We start from the raw sequence: 24,219 nt of genomic DNA on the forward strand, positions 1-24,219 counted from the left end.
TACCTGCCTTTGTGCCCTGTCAGGATGTACCACTGTTGGGTTGGGCTGTACAGCACAGAGGTCCTTTCCAGAAGTTTTGGACTAGTTTAGTTGATCAAAAACAAAGCGTGTGAATGAGTCCTCTTTTAAAATACTTATTCTAGCAGGGCTTGCAGTGCAGCCATTGAACAGTGGCTTGGGGGTCATGCTCTCCTGTGGTGCTGAGACTTGGGTTTTACTTTTTGAGATGGGTGGTGGTGGTGAAAATTCATGTCTCTTCCCTTCCAAGTGAGCATCCCTACCAGCCTGGGTACAAGTGGGGCTGGACATAGAGAAAGCAAAATGCATTGAATTAGAAAGGGTCCTGGCTGCATGTTGGCATTTTTCTCTGGGCTTTCCTGCATAGTAGCCTTTTCACAAGGACCTTATTTATGCTATTTTGTGACTGCTTATTGCAAATCACACCCTTCACCTTGAATCTGCTAGAAATGGATTGAACCTTTTCACTCTTCCTTGAAGGGGCTCATTTTTCAGATGAAATTTGTGAAGAAGTGTTGAATCAAAGAGGCACAGTTACCAAGAATTGATTTAGAATAAGAATAGGTGCATGTGGCTGGTTGCTGGCCACTATGGCTTGCAGTTCTTCTCTCTTTGTGCTTTGCCTGAGATGGGGACATGGCAGAGGAGATGCTCTTGGGATCCAGGTTCTCCAAGCCTGTCCCCAGCTCTGTTTTCCCAGATGGGTATTCTTGGTGTCCTTCCCCTTCACCTCAGCAGTGAATTGCCAAATTGCTAATCCTCCAAGTCAATTTAACACAGTGTATTTCATTCACATTTCCCATTGTGGGAAATACATGAAGGAAAGCCCCAAAACAGCATAAGTCCCTGTGAGATGGAGGCTTGCTGCTGGTTCTGGAGGGAACTATAGCATTTCAGCCTGTTTGTCCCTGAAACCGGAGGGTTATTGATGGGCATGGTGGCAGCTCTATGAGTAAGAAATCACGTACCAGGCCAAGTGGTTTGAATAACTGGAACTTTTCTTTCTTCTTTAAGGTGAATCCTGGTGGCAAGACGCTTGAAGAGAGGCGGTCTAGTCTAGATGCAGAAATTGACTCTCTGACCAGCATCCTGGCCGACCTGGAGAGCAGCTCTCCGTACAAACCTCGGACTCAACAGGTTAGTGGCACGTTGCGTAAACAGAGAGTGGGAAAGGGGCCAGCATCGACTTCTGGAGTCAATTTGCTAACTGCTTGGTATTTGTTGTGAGCAGGCATGCCAGTTCCTCCTGATAGCATCCAGATGTGGATGTCAATGGGGAGAAGGGCACAGCTGCTCTGAGGGGGCACCGGCTCAAAAGCTGCCACACCTCTGAGCGAAGGGCCTCTGATCCCGATTGTTAGATTGCCACGGAGATGTCAGAGAAATACTTTCAAAATTGGCATTTCATTCTCCTCAACTTTTAACCAACAATAGCTCGTGAATTAAAACCTGCTCAGTTCACAAGTACTTTTATGCTTTTATTTTCTTGTCATTTTTCCATTTTGTTAACTTTTACCTGTCATGCCACCAGAAGGATCCAGATATTTGCATCTCAAGTTGTTTTCTTTTGTTTTTTGTCATCTAATCAGTGGCGATGAAGTGGCTTGGACCGTAGCTCAGCTGTCAGGGTGGCTGTAGCCCAGCAAGGCAGACAGGAATTCACACTTCTCTGCTGTGTCTAGACGAGGACTGCAGGGGTGTCAGTGGCTCGGCTAATTTTTGTCACTCATCCTAGGTAGTGCTTGAGTGGAGCTATTTAAGTTCTGCTGAGATGTCATCTATCTATCAGAGGAAGTGGTGACACCCTGGTGGCACTTTAAAAAAGGGCAATTCTTGGGATCTCATAAAATCATTCCAGATATGTTTGTGTCCCGTTGTGCCCTGTCGTTCCTTCCTAATCTCATGACTGGTCTCATTTCTTACATGTCTGTAGGGATGTATGCAGCTATATATATGCTGTATTAACCTTACTAAAACACCTAAAGTCAAAAGTATCAAAGGGATAGGTGAGTGATGGGTGCACACCCATATAAGCCTTCTCTTTGGTTTGTGGCTTTTTTCGTTCTTTTCATTGCTGCATTTCTTTTAAGTAGCTGAGAACTGGTACTTTTGGAGCAGAACTAAAGTAGTGATCAGAGTCTCTTTAGAATTGCACATGTTTAAGTCTGTGAACTGAGCAAAAGCAAAGAGAAATCAGATTTGGGCACTTTTGGAAGTGTCCATCTGCCACAGAGACTCTGAGTTTCCCATCCCTTCTGCAGGGACTTCCCTATTAAACTCCTTTCATTCTAGCAGCATGTGCACAGTTATTGCATAAAATTACAGAACTGTGCTTGAAAAACAGTCTAATTTGGGTTAGTCAGTCAAAAAGAGCAACAATGTAAACCAGATACCATTCAGTCCTTTTCCCAGTGAGTTTTTGTAGTTGCAATAAATGAGACAAGTTCTGCTCAGGCACTGCTTTGAATAACCCATGTTCATTTTGTTCGTGTGGGCCAAACACACACAAATGCACACTGTTACTGGGAAATGCTTTATAGTGTCGAAACACTGCGAGAGTTAACTGAAAGAGATTTGTGCAATGCCCCTGGCCAGCTCCAATATCTTTGTAGTAACTTCTGTACCCACTTTACTGAGCATTTGCAGTTTGCTGACATTGCTGACGACTGCCTCCTGATACTTCTTCCTTTGGGATCTGGGGTTCTGTGAATAGGTTGGTTTTTTCACTTTTATTTTACACCTTTACCATTAAAAAAGATAAATAAAAAAATCACAGCATTCAGATGCAAACTTCTGCAGGTATATTTGAGTTTCTGGAAAATTTGAAGTCATAGGCCAAGTTTGGGCATCAGCCTCCAAGATGACATGTGCTGCTTGGGGCACATGCTCGTTCCCATGGCTTTTTGCCCACAGCTCAGGTGGGGGCTCTGCAGACTTTTCTCTCCTTACCCAGGATGGTGAGTCTCCCAGGTGCATTACACACTGTGCAATCCGGTGGGCAGAAGAAGCTGAATTCCATCTCTGAGATCAAATCCTAATTTCTTTTGTTCAGTTTATCAGGCTTTTCAGGACTTATTGGTTAACATAATGATGTCCTGTGAAAAGTACAGCTACAGCAACTTCTAACTTGAGCTGTTAGAGAAAGAAAATGCCAGAGATGGATGTATCATCTGCTGTAATTAAAGAGTACTCAAACAAGTCCTTGAAAGGTGGAACTAGAACGTAAAGCTTTGATATTTTCCTTTGTTTGATCTGTACTAAGTATTAAAACCGGTGAGTCATTTGATGGTCTTATAGTAGGATAATAGATTAGGCTGCAAATTGTAAGGTACTTACTCAGAACATCAGCACATTTATTGGATTACACCTTAGCTGACCTTCCCAAATTTATCGGGGTAATGGCTGCAGATAGGAAAATAGAGTTACAGCTTGTTTTCAGAGAAGACATTTTCAGTTGTGCTTATGCAGTTAAAGCATTATAATAATTCTGTAGGAATACCTTGCCCTTGGGGATATTCCTATTCTGGAATAAGAGAAATTTTATCGTTAGGTTCCTATTTTATATTATCTTCAAGACAGTTTTAAAGCAACATAAGCTAAATGGTAACATAGTCCTCTCTCAGTGGAGTAGGAGTGATAGCAGGGTAATGACAAGCAGTTTATTTGACATACTTTGCCCACTGGCATAAATTCACACAGAGGGAAGCTCTATTGATCCTTGGTATGAGTTCAAGATTGCAAAGAGACACACTGCACCAGGAGGTGCCTTTGACACAGAAGGATGTGTGCTCTCTGCAGTAGATCTGGAAAGTCCTCAATGTTTCTCAAAATGGGTGGGCCAATGCCAACCCCAGACAATGTCCCTTAGCCAGCAGACCTGCTATTGAGGACATGGATGAGAATGCATCTCTACACCATCCCTGCATTGCTTATCTGGATGTCACTCTAAAAACGTTTTTTGTGTCCTTGGTAGGTGACAAGGACACTTCCATGAGCTAAAAATGACCAGGGAGAGAATTTGGATATCTGTGGTCAGCAGTGCCCTCCTTGTACCTGATGGTCCTGCCTAACTCAAGGCAGCTGAGTTGGAAAGCAAAGGTAGCTGATGGCTGCTTCCCATGCCTTGGGCAGAGGAGGTGGGATGTTGCTGCACTGCAGAGCTGTGTTGCCCTCTCCTCTGAAGTGATGAGTTTGAAGAGCATTTTCTCAACATGGATCCTTTATGGAGCAGAAAAGGCCTTTCCTTCACATAGCAGCAGAATTGGTGGAAGAGGATCCTTCTGCAAGTTGGGTATCCCAGCAGGAGTCAACCTCAATGTCTCTAAACCTCAAAGTGAAAGATTCTCTCAGGCTTCGTGTTTGGAAAGTTCTTCTGTCTTGAGGCAGTTGTTGAGAGAGCCCCCCGCAGCAGAGGTTTTAGCCACTGATAGTTTACTTCATATTGACCATCAATAACATGTGGGTAGCTTTCAATCACTATAACCTCAGAGCCAGGCTGAGTCCATGTTTTGCAAGCGAAAGTCTCTCTGAATCACAGAACCAGTCAGAAGTGATTAAAATGCAGGCTTTACCTTTCAAAATTGCACATCTCTAAAAGCAGGGAAAATTACAAGACTAAATCATCATCTTTAACCTCAACACAGCAGCATCTAAGGATGTTTTCTGTCATGTGAGGTGATGTAGGAGAGATTGTATTCAAAGAGTTCAGCTTGAGCTGAAGTTTTAGAAAGGACCTGTGTGACCTTCACTGTCATGACGAGTTCCAGCCCTCTGGTACAGTGAACTGAAACGGAGAAGATGACCAAGATGTTCTCAAAATTACATGACTGCAATGTCATGTGAGATTTAGCTTGCCTTGGATATTGTTTGAAGACCTGCAGATGCATTATGAAAAAAAATCTAATTAATATTTTCCTCCCTCTTGGTAAAACTTGGAAGTGCTAGTGTGATGAGTAAAGCACAAAGCTCCTCTTGTGTAGCTGCAGTGTGTTTCTGTGTACATATCACACCTTCTAAATTGCAGTAACGCACTGGAAAGTTCAGAGGCAGAGAACCCACTGTGTCTTTCATTAGTAAAAGGAGGCATTAGTAAAAGACAAGACATTAGGTGCATAACTTTCATGGATGGGAACAGGGGCTAGTCCTAAATTGTGTGAACCCCTGAGTACAGGCCTGGTGAATGCTATGGTCATGGGGCTCCTCTCTTAAATGGTATTTTTCCCAGTTTTTATCTGTTCTGCTTAAATCCTTGCATAAGCGATCAGTGCAGCAAGACCTTAAGAAAAAAAAAAAAGCCAAATTTCAGCCCATAAAATAAATGTTTGCATTTTTTGAAAAACAAGAAAACTTTGTGGCTCTGGAGAAAGGGCTTCCAGCAGAGACTGTGAAAATGAAATACTGGAAATAGCAGCACATGTAAGCTCAGGATTTTTTGTCCCTGCTGTGAATTATGTATTGAATGCTGATTGCTTTGTCTGGAATTGGACACCTACCTTCTGAAACTCTTGAGTTTTATCCAGCAGAATATCTGTTTGGCAAAATAGCACTTTGTGGGAGGTGTACCAAGTAATGAGATGTACCTGGTCTGAAGGTATTTAATATTTTTTTAAAAGCAAATACTGTGTTGCCAATATTTGTGATGTATTTAAATAGCAAAAAAACTTGCTTGAGCACTCATCATGGTCAAGATGAAATTTATTTGTGTACAGTTCTCAGAGGCAGCTTGATCTGGAGAGATCTGGGCTGGCACTCTGGAGACCTGTGTCATTCCCAGCTACCACCACTGTGTTAAATTACCTTGAACGTAGCGTTTCCTCACTGCTTCCTCTCAAAATCTCTTCTGTCCTTGTAGCCTGGGAACTTCTTCAGTGTGATTTGCCTCTTACTACCCATGTGTATGGCACGTAGCAGTGTGGAACCATGGTCTGGGTTGAAGGTGATGTGGTTGTACAAATAGTGGAAAAGAGAAAGAAATTATTTTTTTCATCTACCAGATGGGGAAAATCAAGGCACAGTTAGGCAAGATACCTGAGGGTTCATGCCTCTGTCCCTGCTTCTGTGTCATTGCCCCTAGTACTAGACATCTGCCACTATCCAACACTGTTAGCTGAAGTGAGCAATATTTTGAAGGAAAAGAATCTTATTCTCAATGTGAGCTACAGAACAATAAAAAAGTAAAGAAGATTAAATTAAAAAATCAATGATACATTTTCATTATGTTCCAAACATACTGGGAAATAATGTCTTGTAATGACGGGAGTTTAAAAGAGATTTAAATGTTTGACAGCGCTGGTTGTTATTCCATCACTTTTTCTGACAACCAGTTGAGGATAATAAAAGCAGTGAAAAGGCAATGGATGCATTTTCTTTCAGAATGATGGGACAGGATTGAACAGTATCAGCTGTAGGATGGCAAACCATGGAACAAGGCAAAATGTCGAGTACTGAAGACTCCTAGGAGGACTCTTCCATGTGAATTTCTAATTTTAGTGCCCCACTTAGAGCTGCGTCAGGAATGCACAGCTAAGAGTTCGGGTGTTTTATCTTTGTTTATGCAGAGCTGTATCTCCAACCATGAATAAAGCCTCCTACTCAGCAAGGAGCAGCAGATTCCCCCAGCTTAGAGAAGGATCCTTATGATTGCTCTTGGTTGGGGCTATGAAAAAGAGATTGCTGAATCTGTACTAGAAACAGTCTGTGCAAATTTGCTAGTCCAGGCTTAGAGTCACTGTCATTGTTCCTGGTTTTTGCCTGAGCTTGGCTGCTTACATTGGTACACACCGAAAGGATTTTGCAAGTGCAGTCCACGGAGTATTTGCTAGCATCCCAGTTGTTGTCAGGAATATTTTTCTTTTTTTTGAAAAACAAAATTTAGGGGTACAAACAGATTGAGATTGATGTGGTGGGTTCAGAATTAATTCCTCCCTCCTGTAGCATTCATGTGACAGAGAGTTTTATGGTTCCTCAATTATGGGACTCAGGGGGATATGGCTGTTTCAGATATTCAGTATGGGCTGAAGTCAAAGGCTTTGCTTCTGCCATCTTCACATATGATATTTGAGATAAATAAAAGTTCCCTGGCCTTTTTCTGCTGGTCTGAGCATGTCTAATCTGTGGGCACCTGCACAGCTTTGCCAAAGAGCTTTCTGAATCCAGCAGCACAGCAGGGTAGCCAGGCAGTGCTTTCCCAGTTGCAAGGGATTTCTGTGTATTTGTTCACTTGAGGTCTGTGCATTTGGGGTTTTGTGGGCTTTTTAATCTCTTCGCTTGTAGGACAGAGAGGTTCATTGGGAATAAGCCCATCTGCTGAAACTGAGAAGATCCCCTGTCCATCCTAAAGGGTTGATAACTTTATAGTAGGACCATCCAGCTATTTCAAAGCTTCTGTGCTACATAGTGCTTTTCCTGAAGGCTGTCAGTGCTGCCATTTTGCCACTGACTTGGATGGCTCATGTGTACACAAAGGGATGACAGTGTCTCACAGAGGTGTGCCCAAGCTGGCCTTGAGCTGGTGAGCTCCAACACTCGTAAGCAGCATCAGAGGACTTGTACAGGCTCACTGCAGGGCTGCTGGCTAGAGTGTTCTCAGTGGGCTGTGACACTTTTGCCATAGTCATGGACATCAGGAATTGCATGGGCTGTTTTAAAGATGGGGTCAACTCTGACAACTGCTCTCCTGCTTCTAGCTGCAGCACGCTGACTTTGCGCTGTTTGCAAAATCCGTGTGGGTTACTGAAAGTAGAAAAGAACACATCCCGCCTGGAGTAATTTCAGTAGCTTCCTCCCAGCACTCAAAAAGCAAAGCCTCTATATCCAGAAACCCTTCCTCCTGTGGTTCCCCTCTCCAAAGGCAGAGTGACATTCCCACCCTGCATGAGTGGTGCTTGAGATGGTCCCAGGGTTGAAGCTTTCTAGGAGCGCCCCTACGGGTGCGCTGGCTGTGAGCAGCGCACGTCTGTCACGCCGTTCCTGACATGTCTGCAGGCGGGAACACACACAGCACAGGGATGTTCAGCCACGTATGTGTGAGCTGGGGGGCACAGCCAGGAGATGATTTCATGTATGTTTGGATTTGGTCTTTGTATGAAGGGGAAAGCTTCCTGTGCTCATCAGCTCCAACCGGTGCGTGCAGCAAACTGACTCTGCTCTGATTAGCAGATGCTTGAATCTGTTGCATCTGCCGGTATGTATTAAACCTTAATCCTTTTGATAAGAGCATGTCCGTGAAGATTTTTAAAGAAAGTTTTCTGAGATCCCAGATTATCAGCTTGTCACAGATGAACAGGATAAGAGTGACCTTTGCAGGGTATTATTTCTTCCTCTTGTACTGTCATCAGAGGAAAAATAAAGCAGCACTACTCCTGCTGTTTCTTTTTTCTGATATATAATCAAGTTCACAGTAATATCGGTAAGGTTTTCTTTTCCTCTTTCGCCTTTCTCTTTTTTTGCATCCATTTGGGTTTCCTGCCTACGTGCTTGGCTACAGCTTTAGATGACGACTACTGTTGGATATATTGGACTTTAAAATCTGCGCAGGCATCCCAAATTTGTGTGCGGATAAAGATAAACATTTACTTTGGGAGCAGTGATAAAAAGCAAATAGCACCTCATAATTTGATCTTTTTCTCATTCTGCATTTGTGATTGTTTTGCTGTGAGTGGTTGAGAGCAGGGCTCTTATTCTCTAAAGCTGTTCAAGGCCTTCTACCTATTGTTATGTTTTGTTTTCTATCTTCTTCCCCACCACGGGACCAAGGCACTGTATACCATCATCTCAGGAAGCCTGTCATCATTTCCCCATCCTTACTTTTTGGCACTCGCTGTGGTTTGGCACTCTTCTCAAAGGGACCCGACACACTTCACAAGCTGTCCGTGTGTCCAACCAGTGAAGAGCAGCTGCCTCTAGGGCAGAGACCTGTGTTTTGTTGGGACACGGACTCTGCTTGTGTTCTTTCATGGGTCGATGCATCTGAGTGCTTCAGCAGCGTCAGATTTACCACCATGACAGCAGCCCTGTGAAATAGGGAAGTGTACTGGCTGTCTCATGGGCAGGAGAAGAACCAAGGCACTGGGAGATCAAATGTCTTGGTTTGTGCCCGGGTCAGCAGAGGAGCTGAGGTCACAACATGAGTACCCTGTCATGGATTTATCCTCCTCTCATAGCACATGTGAATGGATGGGCAGAGGTACATGAGAACCTCCCCTGTCAGGAGGATTTAGAGAGGTCTTGGGTGTGGGGAACTTCATCCATCTCTGCCTTGGAGTGAGTGAACCAAGCAGGGGAAATAAAAACCTTTATGTTTCTTCTGTGGGAGGGTGTTGCTTGATACTCAGCTACAGTTTTGTGATTTACGGTCAACAGACTTCTTGATGTGATGCCTTGCCAGCAAACCCACAAGAATTCAAAGCTTCAGGCCCAGAAAGTTGTGGTGTCCTAGACCTGTATCATCACTCTCTGATCTACCCAGCACTCCATACGTGGGAAGTTTTTTCCTCCCAGCTGTGTGCGGCTGGAAGTTTAACTCAGTCCTCTGGCGCAAGGCAGTGATTTCCCCACAGTTGCGGCAGCCACTCTCCTGTCCAGTGCCTGCCAAGGAAACAGTTGGAGAGTTTTGAACTAAAAGTGTAGTTGATTAATTCTTCCTAATCAGCACCCATTGGTGTCCAGCAGTTGGCTGCTCCCCATATATGGTTTGAATTCTGTGACCACTTTTAAGTGGGTCTAAGAGAGGGATATATGTGTGAAGAATTCAGTGCCGGGCAAGAGGGACTCAGATCTGTCTCGGGAAGCTGCAGCGAGGGGCAGGAGAGACTCAGATCCGTGTCCTGCAGAGCTGCAGTGAGGTGTCCTCGCTGTGGCCCTTGGGCTGGCCCGTCCACACACGTGCACAGTGAGCTCCCAGCCCGCCGCGTGTCTTGCAGGCAATCTGAACTTTTGCTCTTCCAGACTGTGCTGTAAGCAGGATCTCTGACCTGGAACATGGATTGTTTGGCTGACATACACAGACAAATGCCAAGGCTAATACTAGGGGGAGAAGGGAAGCAGGAGGGGCAGTCAGGAGAGGTAACAAATGAGAACAGGAAGGGTCAGAGTCTGCTCAAGACGCAAGACACAAGTCCATAGGAAATCAGGCTTCCTTTGCTCTGCTCTCTATGGTTTTTTTCCTTTTGTGTTGTGTTTTTCTCTTCTGCACACAAGAGGAACCAGCTGCATTTCCCTCTCTGCTAGGGAAAGGAAATAGTTCAGAGCCAAGGGAACAGCACAGCAACTTATAGAAACACCTGCATGGCAATACATCACTTGGGACTTTGCTCCCACAGTGGCCTGTGCTGGACGTATTCCCCAGGCCATTTCCACCGAAGTGGGAATGATGACTCTGTGGTTTGTGCATTATGCTCACAACGAGGAGGGCATTGCCTTGGTATGCCTTTGAATTGTCTCCAGTCTGTCCAGAGACCATTGCAGGGCCAGCATAGATCCTGCTGATGGGAGTTACTGTTGAGTTGTGCTCTTTAGAAGAGAAGGACAGCTACCTTCTGCAGTTGTAGTTTCTAAATACATCTGAAAGGTGGAGGGTCAAGCACACTGGGAAACCCTGGCATTTAAAGTATGACCTTCTCAAATTTGTCCTGGTTGTTTACTGGTGCCTATTTGCATGAGCACTTGCAGCTTTTCATGCATTGTGCCCTGAGGAGGAAGAAGTTTGGTTCTTTTGTTCTGCAAATGGAGAACTGAGGCACAGAGAGACCATGCAGCTCATTGTAAAACAGGGCCTTGGGCAGACTTCAGTGACTTTCTGATATAGTGTTGTCAGTCATTCCCTGGTCTGTACTTGTCTTGTGTTTATGAGGGTCTGCCCTACCTCTCTCTAGGGAGGGAGGACTTCTCCCTAGAACCCTTGATGGCCAGTCCAAAGGCAGGGCAGATCTGTTCCTGGCCTCATTTCAGGCAGGGCCACCTGTAAGGATCCAGAACCCTGCAGACATGTGAGAGCTGACCCTGCAGTTTCTGCATCAGACCCTGCTATCAGTGTGTAAATAAACACAAATAGATTTGTAGCCTGAACATATCTCAGGATTGTTCCAAGATGTTCCTAGTTCAAAACCTAGTTCATTAAAGTAAGAGGCAGAGGCATCTGTGAATGGTTTGAGGGGCTCTGTCTATATTTTCTCTTATTGATTGCCTTTTGCCTTCCTGTCTGGAACCTTTTGAGAGATGACTGTGATGCTGAAATGCATTGTCTCTTTCTGTATATTGAAGCTGCCTAGGCTAAAAAAAGCTCTAACCCACACCCAGCCTATATCTGAAAGTCATGAATTGATAGATCCTTGCTATAGCTCTTCAAATAACTGTAAATTACTCCAGGCTGTTACAGTTTCATTGTAAGGAAGTTCCTTCCTTGACTCAGACTTCTTTGCATCACAGTAAAATGCAATTAGGTGACGTACTTATTGTGGCTTGGAAGCACTTACAATTCTCTCAGCCTTATGTTATCAACTTTTACTCAATAGCAGGCTTGTGGACTGTGTCACTGTGCCTGTGTTAGCATATATTATCACCATATGGTGTTTCAGTAGTGAATAGGAAACTTCTATGAGTATGTAAAAGAGGAAGAAATGGAAAAAAATATTACAGGAAGATAAAACTAATGTGCTGCTTCACTGCTGAAAGTAAGCACTCTAACTGCTCTTTCTATAGGAGATCAATAATGTGTTGGTCCAATGAGTATTACTGTCTTCTTGCACAGATTTAAAAACAAAACTGGAAAAAAAATAGACCTGGCCAGAAAAATGAGATTTTGAAGCAGTTATAAATACTTCTGCCAATGTTTTCAGTCTGAAACTGATTCCTCCCTGCCCAAACAAAATATTTTGAGTATTACAATGAATTCTTCACTTGGAAGGAAGTAGTTTCATGCGTATAAGTACAGTAAGAGCAAGGGCAGGTTGTGCAGTTTGCGTGGCATTATGTGTAAAGATAAGTAGGATTGTTGCAATTGTCTCACCTGGTTGTCAGCATAACCCAGGTCAGAGACTTTGCTGTCCTGCCATAAGTAGCACTGTTGTTTATCTTTGGGTTGACAAGAGACTGTTATCCCCTCTGTAGTGATTTGTAAGATGTCAATGAGAGCCCATTCCCGTCCCAGGAAGCTCAGAGCCATGAAGAATTGCCGTATTGTGTACCAACAATCACTCCAGTCATCCTGGAGTCTCATGCAATTTTGATGCCTTCTTCCAAAAGCACTAACTTGTGATCCAGGGAGAATTCAAGAAAGATGGGAGGCACAGCCCTGTTTCCATCCATCAGAAAACCAGGATGCGCATGCTGTTTCAAGCTGTGATTATGAAGAGGGGAAGAGAAGGTGTTGGGGTTGTTTACTGTGCTGGTTTGCAGAAGGATCAACTGTGCATTACATGGAATATCTGTGCAGTTAAAACCCTTCTGCAGCCTTAAAAACTGATGGATAAGCCACTGTTGTTCAGATGGATTTTTTCAGCGCTGTATAGTTCAGCAGGGAGATAGTACAAATATTGTTTTGAATTCTAATTAATCTTCCTGGGAAAGATTTTGACTGGAGTCCACATCAGCAGCTAATGTCCAAAGTGCAAGGCAGGGGATCAGGCTGTGGAGTAGAGTGGCCATGAAGGTCATGGTATTTTATGAGGCCCCAGTGACAGAGAGCTGCTACTGTGCTTGACACAGCACTTTGCTTAAAAAGCTGTGGAGATACCATGCAGAGGATGCAATAGTTAACTGCTTCTTTTGGGTAAATGTAGATCATTGTTAGGTTTTGGAGGTATCTGGAAGAGCCAGAGCCAGCACCCCAAAGCAGGGTTGTTTAATACTGGAAAGCCATCAGGCTTTCTGGCAAGACTTCCCTGTGACAAGACTTGGCTTTGACACTGTTGAGTAATGTGGTCATTTCTAACTAATGGCAATAAAACTTTAGAGAACACCTGCTGCTTTGATATTGAACATATGTGTGCGTGCTCATGTAAAATCACAAATGCATGCAGGTCTGGAGAATACAATTTACATTTGGCATCTTTCCTACAAGTTGTATTTCAGAACACCTTAAAGTCTTCCTGTAAATAAAGCACTTCACAATTGAGCTCATTAATGGAGAGAAGATGAGGTAAGGCACAAAGACAAAGGAGGAAAAAGGTGGGGTTTGTTTTGTTTTGTGGGCTTTTTAAAGGCAGAGCATCCATTTGATGAATTCAGTCATTTGCTGAATGTACTCAGTGATTTCTCAGGAGGACATATGGGCAATCTCAGGAGACTGTCTGTGTGATAGGAGCTGCATGGAGCCAAAACCAAAATGATGGGCTGATCACTTATAAAGTATAAATGGAGGGAACATCTGAGGATCTCTGACTCTTTTGCTTATGAGGCAGTGCTGGATTATCCCCTATAATCAGTGCTTTCACCAGCCCAGTTTCAAATAAATTAAATGTAAATATCTCATTGCTTTCTTTGGGTGATTATTCCAGACTGAAATGTATACAGCTGCTAAGAGCTATTTGACTTCAGTATTTCCTTTCTTAATTTAATCTCCTTGTTCCAAGTGACACGTCATATGTGTCCATGCATGTGTGCTCGTACCATATGGATGTATACCACATCTATGCATACAGAGTGCAAGGAGGTTGAAATTCCCCAGTACAGAGCTGTAATAAAAGGACTGACAGACTGGGTCTGTAATATGCTTGACCTGACAATTAAGCAAACTTATTACCATGTCAGCCTGCCAGATGGATCATCTATTCATGATGTAACGTGTGTTGTTTCTTGAATGTATTGGAGTGCAGTTTCCTATTTTATGTTTGTTGAGCTGAGAAAGGGAGAGGGAAGAGACAGTTTTATTTGAACTAAACCCACTCGTTTCAAGTGTGTTTAATGATAGCAATATGTGACAGATAAAATAAAATCCTAGGCCCTGGTCCATGTTTATTTTAATTTCAAGCAATGGGGAGAGATGGAAGAGATAAAATTATAGGCTAAAAATGTCTCTTGTTGTAAAATAGCAGCTTGAGCCCTGAAGGGACTTTCCTTGCTGCACTCTAGAGGATTCTCTGATATGTCTGTCAGAGCCTTGCCAGGTAGGAATTTAGGGCTTTGGCCCTGAGAAAGGTCAGGTTGGACTGATTGACATCAGCTTTACAATTGTTTCCTCTTGGCTAAGGCTACACTGAAAGAGTGAAGAGGAAAGAAATACTCAGTTTGAAGCATCTATCGCTAGCCTGGACTTTCTTTTAACGAGAGGTGAGTTCTCGGAACTGTCTTGCAGATGTGTCCCTGAGACTCCCAGACCCCTACTTGCAACCTTGGCTGAGGCATCTTGTGCCTCTGAGCACTTCTTTTAAATAGGGAAAAAAAGTCTTTCCATGCCTGCCTGCTCAGAGTACGGTGTTTAGGTGATTGTTCAGTACCTGGTGCAGTGAGGATGCATAGGTGATGTTGTACTATTCATGACCCTATAGTATTTGCACCTGGACCTCTGGGAGTGGGAGCACTCTTCTGTGATGGTAGCGTGGGTGGATTGGGATAAAGTGTCTGTCACCAAGGCTTACGTTGAGCACACCCTTGCAAGTTTGTGCAGCTGTTTCACTTTTGTGTGCAGCTAAGCTGGTAGACCCAACACCAAAGCAGATATCTGTTTGTCTTTGAAATACTTACCAAGGTGCTGTTCTCCATTTTCAAGCTATTCTCTGCTAGAACAGCTTAAGAATTCTCTGCACATCCAAACCAGGTCCCTCAATCTGCTAGTACTCACCTCTGAGGAGCTGTAAGCTCACCACTCAAGGAAACATGAAAGTGATCCTCTTGTTCTGCAAAGATGCTTGAACTGGCTTCCCAAGTGGAATGTTGTGCCCAACACAAGTGCAGTATGGTAAAAGGGAGGCTGTAAAGATTAGTGCTCAGAACTGCCATTTCCCTGGGAGATGCACTGTCTGGGGATGTACCAGTGCATCCAGCCCTAGTTCTGTCACATGCTATTGGCTGACCCTCTGTTAATTGGACTTCCCACATGCAGAATAGATTGCGGTTTCACTGTCGGAAGACTATCCCTTGGGGAATTTTTAGTATCTTATTTACCTGTCAAGCTTTCTTGAGCACCTCAAATGCTGGCTGTTGGGAAGGCTCAGCTTCAGCTCCAGCTTGGCTCATTTGATGAAAGCATTTTGGTATCCTGCTTCCTGGACCCAGATAAATGCTCTTGTTGCAGGACTTCGTAGTTTGAAACTGAGCTTGGAAGGAAGTCACATCTGGAGTGTATTCAGTCAAGGACATTTTGTCCCGACTCATATCATTATAGTGTTGGTTGTGTGCTGGGTTTCTGGTAAAGATAGAAGTAGCCTAAGTCTGGTTTCTAGAAAAAGAACTTGCCTGCACCAGAAATTGGAATTCAAGCCTTGGATTTTCAGTATCTTTCTGTCTTCTGTCAGGGTGTATAGGCCTGAAATTAAAAACCTGAACTTGTCCATCCTGTGTCAGATGAATGGTCACTCCAGCTCAGTGTTCTTCCTGCTGAATACCTAAGAAAGAAGACAAGAGTGGTGCAAGCTCATATCAACATGGCCTCAGAATATTTCCCTTTATCTAAGAATTTGCTGATTGTAGAGTCTGGCTTGATAAAAATTATGTCTTCCCTTATATTCAGTCAGGGATTTTTCTTTCATTAGATCATCCAATTGCTTTATGAATGCATGTAAATCTCTGGAATTTAAAGCATCCCATGGCAAAGGAGTCCCATGGAGGAGGGGTAGACCCGCCTTATTCTCAATATTTTCCATTTACCTCCCACTAGGGTGGTTTCCTGTTGCTTTTTTCTAGCAATGGAAGAGACAGAACAATCATTCCTCCTGTTGGTACCACTCAGAATTTAGTTGTCTCTTTTCAAGGCTAAAGGCTCCTGGGATACTTAGTTATTTCAGAGAATTTGAAATATTTAAGTGCAGTATCCGTTTGTTTCTGATCAGGTATTGCTATCTAACTGCAAACTGGTGAGCTTATATTAAAAAAAAAAAATGGAAGTGGTTATTGGACCTGTATTACTCTATTTTTATTTGCTATTGACTTACTCTGAAGCAATGGAGATTAACTGTGGATTTTGTTTATTGGAGGTGAAGCCTGTGATTCAGCTTTGGGACTTTCAGAGCAACTTCCATAAAGCCCTGCTTCTTTCTGGTTTGTTTTGGTGGGCTTTTGGTTTTTTCTTCCCCTCAGTCATTGCAGGATTAAATGATTTGACTAGATTTTGACCTCTTTGCCAAACTTCTTGTGTGATTTCCAAAGGCAGTATCCATGGGCACTTTGATGCTTTCAAATACACAGTGGTAGGAGAGATACAAGATGACTGATTTGGGAGAGGTCCGATGCAGCTACAGTACTTTGGAGTGCTTTTCCCTTTCCTCACAGGTCTCTGCCATGACCCTTTATTTTCAGTCAGATTTTTAATTTTTCTAGCATTAAGTTTCCCATCTGTAAAATAGAGATGGTAGTAGTCACATATCCCATCTGGCTGTCTGACTTCAGAAAGGATTTTCAAATCTTCACCTGAAAATTCCTCTGCAAGCACAAAAATATTACAGTTTTGGCAGCTTATGTAAAAAAATCATTTCTTGCAGCGAAAAATCAGTATATAATGTTTTGCATTATAGATTGTGTGCTGGTTATTTAATTTCAAATTCTATGCAGAGAAGAAACTGTTGAGTGTACTTTAGTGATTTATAATATGATTTGATCAGTGTGTTAGTAGTCTGGCAGATCTTAACTTTCAGAAACCTCTAAGAGTTCAGAACATTAGAGATGAATAAGCTATGCACATGAACATGTGTGCTTTTATTGCTAAAGCTAAATTAAAACTTGAGCCCTTTTGGGCTGAGTTGGCTAACACTTCTCCAGCTCTTTTTCTATCTTGCAAAACTCCTCTGTGCAACTAGTATGAATCTAATGTGCTCTGCATTATTTTTCTGCTTTAACATGGAAACCTGGAGAGACAGTGAAAGCTCTGTATAGAAAGTATTGTGAAGTGAGGGAGGGAGCCCAACAAAGCTAATTATACAGACACTCCCACTCTATTACCCTTTAGAGAAATTGAGCCTAACATTCTGCTCTGAAGCTTGTTAAACTATTCTTTTTGGGTGCAAGGAGCTTATTGAGGGAATGAAATAGCTACACTGTGTAATCAGAATGGGAATTGGAGCAGATCATTATATTTACTCATTTGATTAGCCATAAAATAGCTACTGAAGTCCCCATTTTAAATCTGCTTAGCAATTGTGCAGCAGGGCAAACTGGGTCTTTTAATTAGAAAAGAAAAGAGATTGCAGTATTTTTTATAAGTAATAAATATATAAACACACACACATTGTGATCCTGTTTATGTAAATAACCTCTTCCCTGTGGGTGTTCTTGCCTCCTAATTGTTTAGGGTCTGTCTGCTTCCAGCTGCAAAGAAAAGGGGAATGACACATCTACATTGGAAAGTGCAATGTCTGGGACTTAAAATCCAGCCAGAGATTTAGATTAGCCATTAGGATAAAATTGCCATAGGAGGGATAGGTAACTCCAGAAAAAGATGGCATGGAGAAATGGTAGATCCTGGTTTACTGGAGGGGCTTTAGGTCAGGTTGTGCAAAGGTCTTTCAGGAGCAGTTTAGGCAGGATGAGTCATACCATAAGGGAGAGGATTGGACTGAACAATCTCCTGAGGTCCCTTTAAACCTGTAAGATTTACGTAGGAGAGGTGAGGCCATACTGCATCATCAGGGGGTTGCCTTTGACCAGCTCCCATTCCCCGAGGGAGCTGGAGTCTGAGATGGGCTCAGGCAGGGGCAGCCTGTGATCTCCCCCAGACGTCTGAGACCAAGTCCTGAGCTTGCAGGCACTGCAACAGCCAAGGATGCCCTCTTTTCTCTCTAAGAAAATTCACTGCCCAGCCACTGATCTGTCCATAAAGGCTTGGAAATGAGCCATTACTGAAGGTTTTATTTTCTAGCTTCCTTTGCTATCTGAGGGACTTGCAGATCAGAGCAGATGTTCCAAAGGCAGCAAGCTCTGTGGTAGCCACTGCTTCCTCTGTTTAGGATGATCACTGTCTTAATGTTGTCTGAGTATAAAATGTACCTTTGAGAAGTCAAAAGCTGTGAAAATATTTCAGCTTTTTATTTATTTAATTTGGTTTTAAGACAACCTGAAACAGAGAAATGAGCTTGGTTACAGAGAGCACACTTGTTTTTTGAATGCATAGAACTCTGTGTGGAGGGCTGACTGTTGGTAAGCATGTGTTGTGGTGCTCTACTTTTGTGGGTCACTGAAAAAGTCATGTTATTAATGACAATGACAAAATCATTCTTTTGATGTTGCTTGTGGGTGACAAGACTTTTGAGCAGCAGGAAGGGGCACAGTAGTGCTTTACCATTGCTGTTGGAAAGGATGAAATAAGTATTTGGCCTATTGACTCAGGGGGTTTTTTCGTGGAAAATTCTCCAATATTTCCTTTTTGGTGATTGGTTTAACTGGTGCCATGGGTTAGAACCCTCTTGCAAATTCCCAGAAATCCTATTGTGTCGAGAAGTCATCTCCAGAGAGGCTCAGAGCAATCCCTTCCAGATGTGCTGTGGGGACCTAAAAGGACACACCTCAGGGAAAGAAATGCCAGCACTGGCTGTTCCGTGTCTGCTGAGGGACATTGGTGCCTGGGGATTGTTACTCTGGCACTGTTCCACAGCACTAAATTGTATAAGCAGGACATTGGGCAGGAAAAGAAAAAAAGTAAAAAAAAAAAAGTGCCATTATTAGGCCAAACATACCATTAGTTATAACTCCAGGGCCAAGAGAACAAGCACCTAAGTATAAAGAGGTTAGAAGTGTACTGTAAATTTTAATGAACACCTAATTCTCTTTTTAATGTGGCTGGGACGCCTGCAGTCAGCTGGGAATGTTCTGCTTTGCCCTGCATTGCTCTAAGCACCTCAGGGCCCACCTGGCTGTCAGGAGGAGCGAGGGAAAAGGGGGAAAAGGGACACTGCATGGTTCAGTTTTCACTTGATTGTGGCAGCAAAGCTATTTAAGGGCTTTCTCTGAAGATCTACCCACCTGCAGCTCCCATTGAAATTAACGGAACACTTGACATTGATGCCAGTTCTTCTCCTTTTCTTTCCATCCACCAGCCTGGCTCATATCCTTTCTGTGCCACAAGGATGGAGAGAGCTGCAGTCTAGTCTCACCAGTACAGTATATGCAGAATAACTGGCCAAGTGACGATCCTGGAGGAACATTTTTAATGTTACATCTCCCTTTTGCTACATGCCTTTCCCAACTGAAGCGGCTGCTTCACACCCGGGGAAGCAAGGTTTGTGTTTAGAGCACGTCTGCGAACTGCAATTGTTGACTGGATCAAGCTGTCACTGTGTCACTTAAATGTTACAATCTCTCAAGCTGTCAGGATGACTTTTAAATTGAAGCAAAGGTGATGGTTTCCTTCTCACATCAACAGCCGCGCCATTTCCAGAGCTGTGCATTCTGGTGCTCTGCCATCTGCCTTCGGGTTTGAGGATTTCTGTCTCCCTCAGCCTCTTTCCTGGGGTTATTTGCATCTCACCTGGCTGGCTGCTGTGAGGGCACAGTTAGATCAGGACACACAGCTCCATGCTTTCAGTCAGGTGTTTCCAGCCAAGAACGTAACTTTTCATAGTAATTTGCTGTCATTTGCATAGGACTCTCTCCCTTCCAAGGAAAAGTGTACTCCTGTAATCTGATCTAAAAGGGCTCCTAAAGGAATTACTTAACTGTTTCTCTAGAAGTATGTAATAAATTTCCCGGGAGGACTGGTGCTCTTCTGTGTGGCGGAGGAGTGAGAAAGTATTTAGTGAGATTTCCCAAGAGATGAGCCTGGATGTGTCTTTTTTGTAGACATATCTGCTATTATTGCTCATTGCAGGGACATGCTGCAGTGCACAGAAGCAGCTTTGACTTTGCTGGGGTTCTGCCACTTCAGAAAGGGCTTTCTTTTCTGGAAGAGCTGATCTCACTAATGCTTGTTTTAGGTTCAAATACTTGGATACTTCTACTCAGTGAAGAAATGCTGGGTTGGGTTGCTGAGATGTTCTTACATAGGTGGAGTGAACTGCCCTCGTGCAATCCCCCCACCAACACACAGCTTTTAATCTGTGAAGCAAAGGCAAGGGCACAGCCATTTCTGTTCATGTCCAGTTGTAAATGTTGGGAGGTCTCTTTGTGAGCTGCATTTGCGAAGCAACAAGTCTGATGCATATGTTTGGGTGACGGGCAATGGAGAATTCATTGCACTTCTGGGGAACCCATCAAAAGTTATTCATCTCATGCTAATCCCTTCAGATCCTACCTGGACTGGAGCAATACACACCAGGAGCCTGATGGACCTGAGGTTACAGTGTGCACTTCCACTCCTGATCCGGTTGTCATGTTCAGTGTTTTCAGATGAAGCATTGGTAGGTGAGGAGGTGGTGACTTGGAGTAAGGGCAGGTGAAACGCCCGAGCTGCTGTGGCAGCTGAGCACTTACATGCTGGTGGTTTTGCTCATAGTTGCTGGAATTTTGGGTAGGAGGAAAAGAAAATCAAATCTTGAATGCTATGGGAAATTTGGTCTTTGGCATCTTAGTAGGAAAATGTATGGCATTCAGCATCCACAGGGAACTTGGTGCTCAACTGGGAAAGAACTAGAGGAACTGAAAGTATGACCTTCTGCCCATTTTAAGGCATGGATGTCACTGTCTTGTAGCTCATAGAGGCTAGCGTTTTCCAAGGGATGTCCTTTCCCAGGATAAGCTAGGGGGTGAGTAGGCTGCGGATTTTGCAGAGATGGGTGAATGTGGGAAACCCCAAAGCCCCACTTCAGCCGTCCCAAAGGAACGGTCACAACAAAGGAACAGGTCACCTACACTTCTGGGTTAGCAGTGTTGTGGTTGAATTTCTCCCTGGCCTTTGGACTGCACAGTCTCAGGTCACCTCCAGTTTTGGCAGAGCAGGAGATGGTGTGGAAATGCTCCCCTCTGGCAGGGGTGGGCAGTGAGTAGACTCACCATTGCAGTCAGATCTTGGTCCAAGTACTCCATGATATATAATTAATACTGCCTGGGCAGGGAGCAACCACTTCTCCGAAGCCCTTTGCAGGATCTCTGGAGTCTGCCTGTACAGTGTTTCTGTCTGTGTGTCCCTCTGCCATTCAGGGTTGGTGGAATGACTAAGTAGTGCTGACGACATTCGTTGTCGGCCTGTATTAATTATTTCCGCGGGTTCTATTTACTTGCGTGTTCCCTATGGGAATGCTGTGCATACAGATCACAGCAGCACTTAATTTTATTGCAGTGAGTGGCTGAGGTTGGGGAAGGGGAGGGGGGAGGGGAGAGAAAGGGTCGTGTATGCGTCAGCCCTGTCAGGCTTTTCCTTCTGTTTCATTTGTGCTGAGGTTTTTATTATCATTAAGCCGATTGTATCTGTGGCACAAAGGGCTGAGTTACCTCGGTAACCACACTAGCTGGGATGGTAATCCATTTATAGCATCACTGCTCAGGTCTGATTAAATTAGCATGCTGATGACGTAAATGCTTGGCTGGGTGATGCTGATGAGGCTGCTCCTAATAGGAACTCTCGCCCTTACATTTATTCTCATTTATTTCATGAGACCCCTGCAGGAAATGTACAGAAATAAGGCTACAGATGATTGACTCTTGTTTTCAGAACAACTTGTGCTGCTAGCAACAGACAGTGCTTGATCTGAATGCAGACGGCAGCCTGCACATTTCGCCTTGTTTCCTCCTGCTGCAGAATTCCCCACACAGCCCTGCCGAGGCAGAGCCCCGCTCTCGAGCCCTGCTTGCCATCTGCCACAGCAGCAGCGGGAGCAGCTCCTCTGTCTGATGGGTTATTTTCAGACACCGCCACAGAAGAAATAGAAAGGTAATAATAAAAGAAAAGGAACACCCTGGTTCTCTACTCCCTCTTGTGAGATTCCTGCAAACACAGACATCCTTTTACTCACTTGAAACAAGCCAGTTATTTATGTCTGCATTTTCAGCATCGAACAATACCATTCAGTGCTCACATTTGATACCATGAGGATCAAATGCTTTCAGCATCTTCTGTCCAGCCCCTTGAGGGAAAACACTGACAACTGCATGATCACATTGCTGTGCCTGTTATTTGATGAAGTGGTGAGAACAAGAGGACTGAGAGTTGTAACTCCTGGATTCCCTTCCCAGCCCTGCCTCTGATTTACTGGATAAGGAGTCTTTGGGGCAAGCAGCTTCATAGCAGGCCTTTTGGGGCTCCCAGGACTTCAGTTTTTCATCTATGAAAAGAGAATTAAAAAGGATGCTTCTACTTTTTTTTTCCTTTTTGCAAGAAGCATGGGAGTGATTAAGTGTGTTTAGGTTCCAAAAGTATTTGGAGATCCTCAGGTGGAAACTCTGAGGTTCTGAACAATTTACCATTTTAATTGTCAGATTTGATTTATCCAGTCAGCATGCAAGGATTTAAAAGGAATTTTTGAACAAAAGCAGTTTGGGGATGGAGGACTAAAAATGCAATAAATTTTAAGTAGCAATAAATAGTTTGGCATTTGCCCTGGAGTATGAGCAGATGTGGCTGCACAGAAACCACTGGAGCTACACCTGCTTTGAGTCGAATTTGGACATGGAAATCTGTTATTTGTGAAATAAAGAGCATGGCTTTGAGACACGAAGGTGCATGGGCCAGCGTTCTCATTTTCTGGGCCTACAAATTCTCATCTCATCTCAAGGGGTTTTTCCTTGGGAACACTGGAGTAAAGGAATGGTGTTTGTGTGCATGGGAGCCCTCTTCCTATGTCTCTCCCAGCTCTGGTTGCTCTCTTTGAGAAGCCTCGAGCGCTCAGGGGACCCGGCCCAAAATTTCAAGCCATTGCTCTATAAAAATGAGAGGCACTGAATTTGTCAGTGGCAGCGTTTTACTCGCCTGGCAGCCAGCTGAGCCAGAGCATCCCAGCACTGCTCTGTTTGCTCTCTGTGCAGTGATAGGGAGCAGCTGAGCTGGGGATGCTCCTTGGTCTATGTGGGACACATGTGCTCCAGCCGTGGCCCCGCCAGCACCACAGTGAGACGTCGGCTCTGCTCCCCAGCCTCCTGCCAGAGCAGGTGCACTTTGTTAATGAAGGTATTTTGAAGAGTTTTATTCTACCTCTGGCTCAGTTCAAAGCATCTTGCTGTCAAGAAGTGCCTGGGATGCCTTACCTTGGAGCTTTCCTTTGAATTTAAATTTTAACGGCTAATTCTGAGTTCTTCCCAAATCTTCGTTCGTGAAGCCTAGCCATGATGACTTTTCAATGTAAAAAATATAAAAGCCATCAGTGTGTTCAGGAGGGGCTGTGGTACTCCTTGGCTAGACTCTGCTTCCTCCAGAGGTGATGGACATGAGCAGCATTTTCCTGCTTTATTTACTGGATAACTTTCACCTCCTGGTAAGAGTGAGCTGCTCCGAGGGACACAGGCTCATGGTGACCCACCCAGCACATGAGGTGATGGAAGCTCTTAGAAGAAATGTCCATCACTCAGCAAGGGGACTCCAGGCTGTACTGAGGCTTGGGAAGTCATCCCTTTCCTCCACAGGTCCATAGGATCTCTTCTCAATAAGGAAATAATCAGCCCTGTCTTAATTACCAGCCTTTGTTTGATTAACCTGTGTGCTGGGGCTGACAAGAGCTTATGGAGAGGAGAAGGCTGTCTCTGTTCCAGCAGCATTCACAAGCTGACTGGCAATATTTTATCATCAAGACCATGCCTGTTTGTTTCAGGGGCATCACAAGAGCCTAGCTGAGGTCTGAGCTCCCCTTTTTCAGCTTTTTTTTTTTTTTCCAAAAGATTTATCCAAATTAAGAGTCATATTTTGGTGTGAAGGGTCTGCCCCAACTTGGTTTGCTGAAGGAGAAGTTACTCTGGCTCTAACGAGCTCGAGTCAGACAAGGACCGCAGGGCAGGAGGGGAAGTCCCACTAAAATTCCCCTCCCTTCCCCACGGGTTTCTGCAATTTTTGGCATGAGTGCGTTGCCTTAGAGTGCCTGGAAATTTTCATTATAGGTGAGCAAAATTTCAACTCATTTGTCTACCAAATTAGAGCAAGGCAGGAGATGAACAGTAATAAAATTCCTCTTTGTTGCAACAGACCCATTCTTGCTCATT

General features: G+C 43.9%; 1 protein-coding gene across 6 annotated transcripts in view; it reads left to right on the forward strand.

Moving 5' to 3' along the window:
- LPP (LIM domain containing preferred translocation partner in lipoma) overlaps positions 1–24,219 on the forward strand; it is a 327,367-nt gene that overhangs the window by 167,122 nt on the left and 136,026 nt on the right. For all 6 annotated transcript variants that reach the window (XM_032697402.1, XM_032697401.1, XM_032697407.1 and 3 more), the window contains one exon: positions 1,033–1,155. In XM_032697402.1, coding sequence (XP_032553293.1) covers positions 1,033–1,155 — 123 coding nt within the window. The remainder of the gene's footprint in view (positions 1–1,032; positions 1,156–24,219) is intronic.

Source organism: Chiroxiphia lanceolata, chromosome 10 (genome assembly GCF_009829145.1).
Source record: "Chiroxiphia lanceolata isolate bChiLan1 chromosome 10, bChiLan1.pri, whole genome shotgun sequence".
Lineage (NCBI taxonomy): Eukaryota > Metazoa > Chordata > Aves > Passeriformes > Pipridae > Chiroxiphia > Chiroxiphia lanceolata.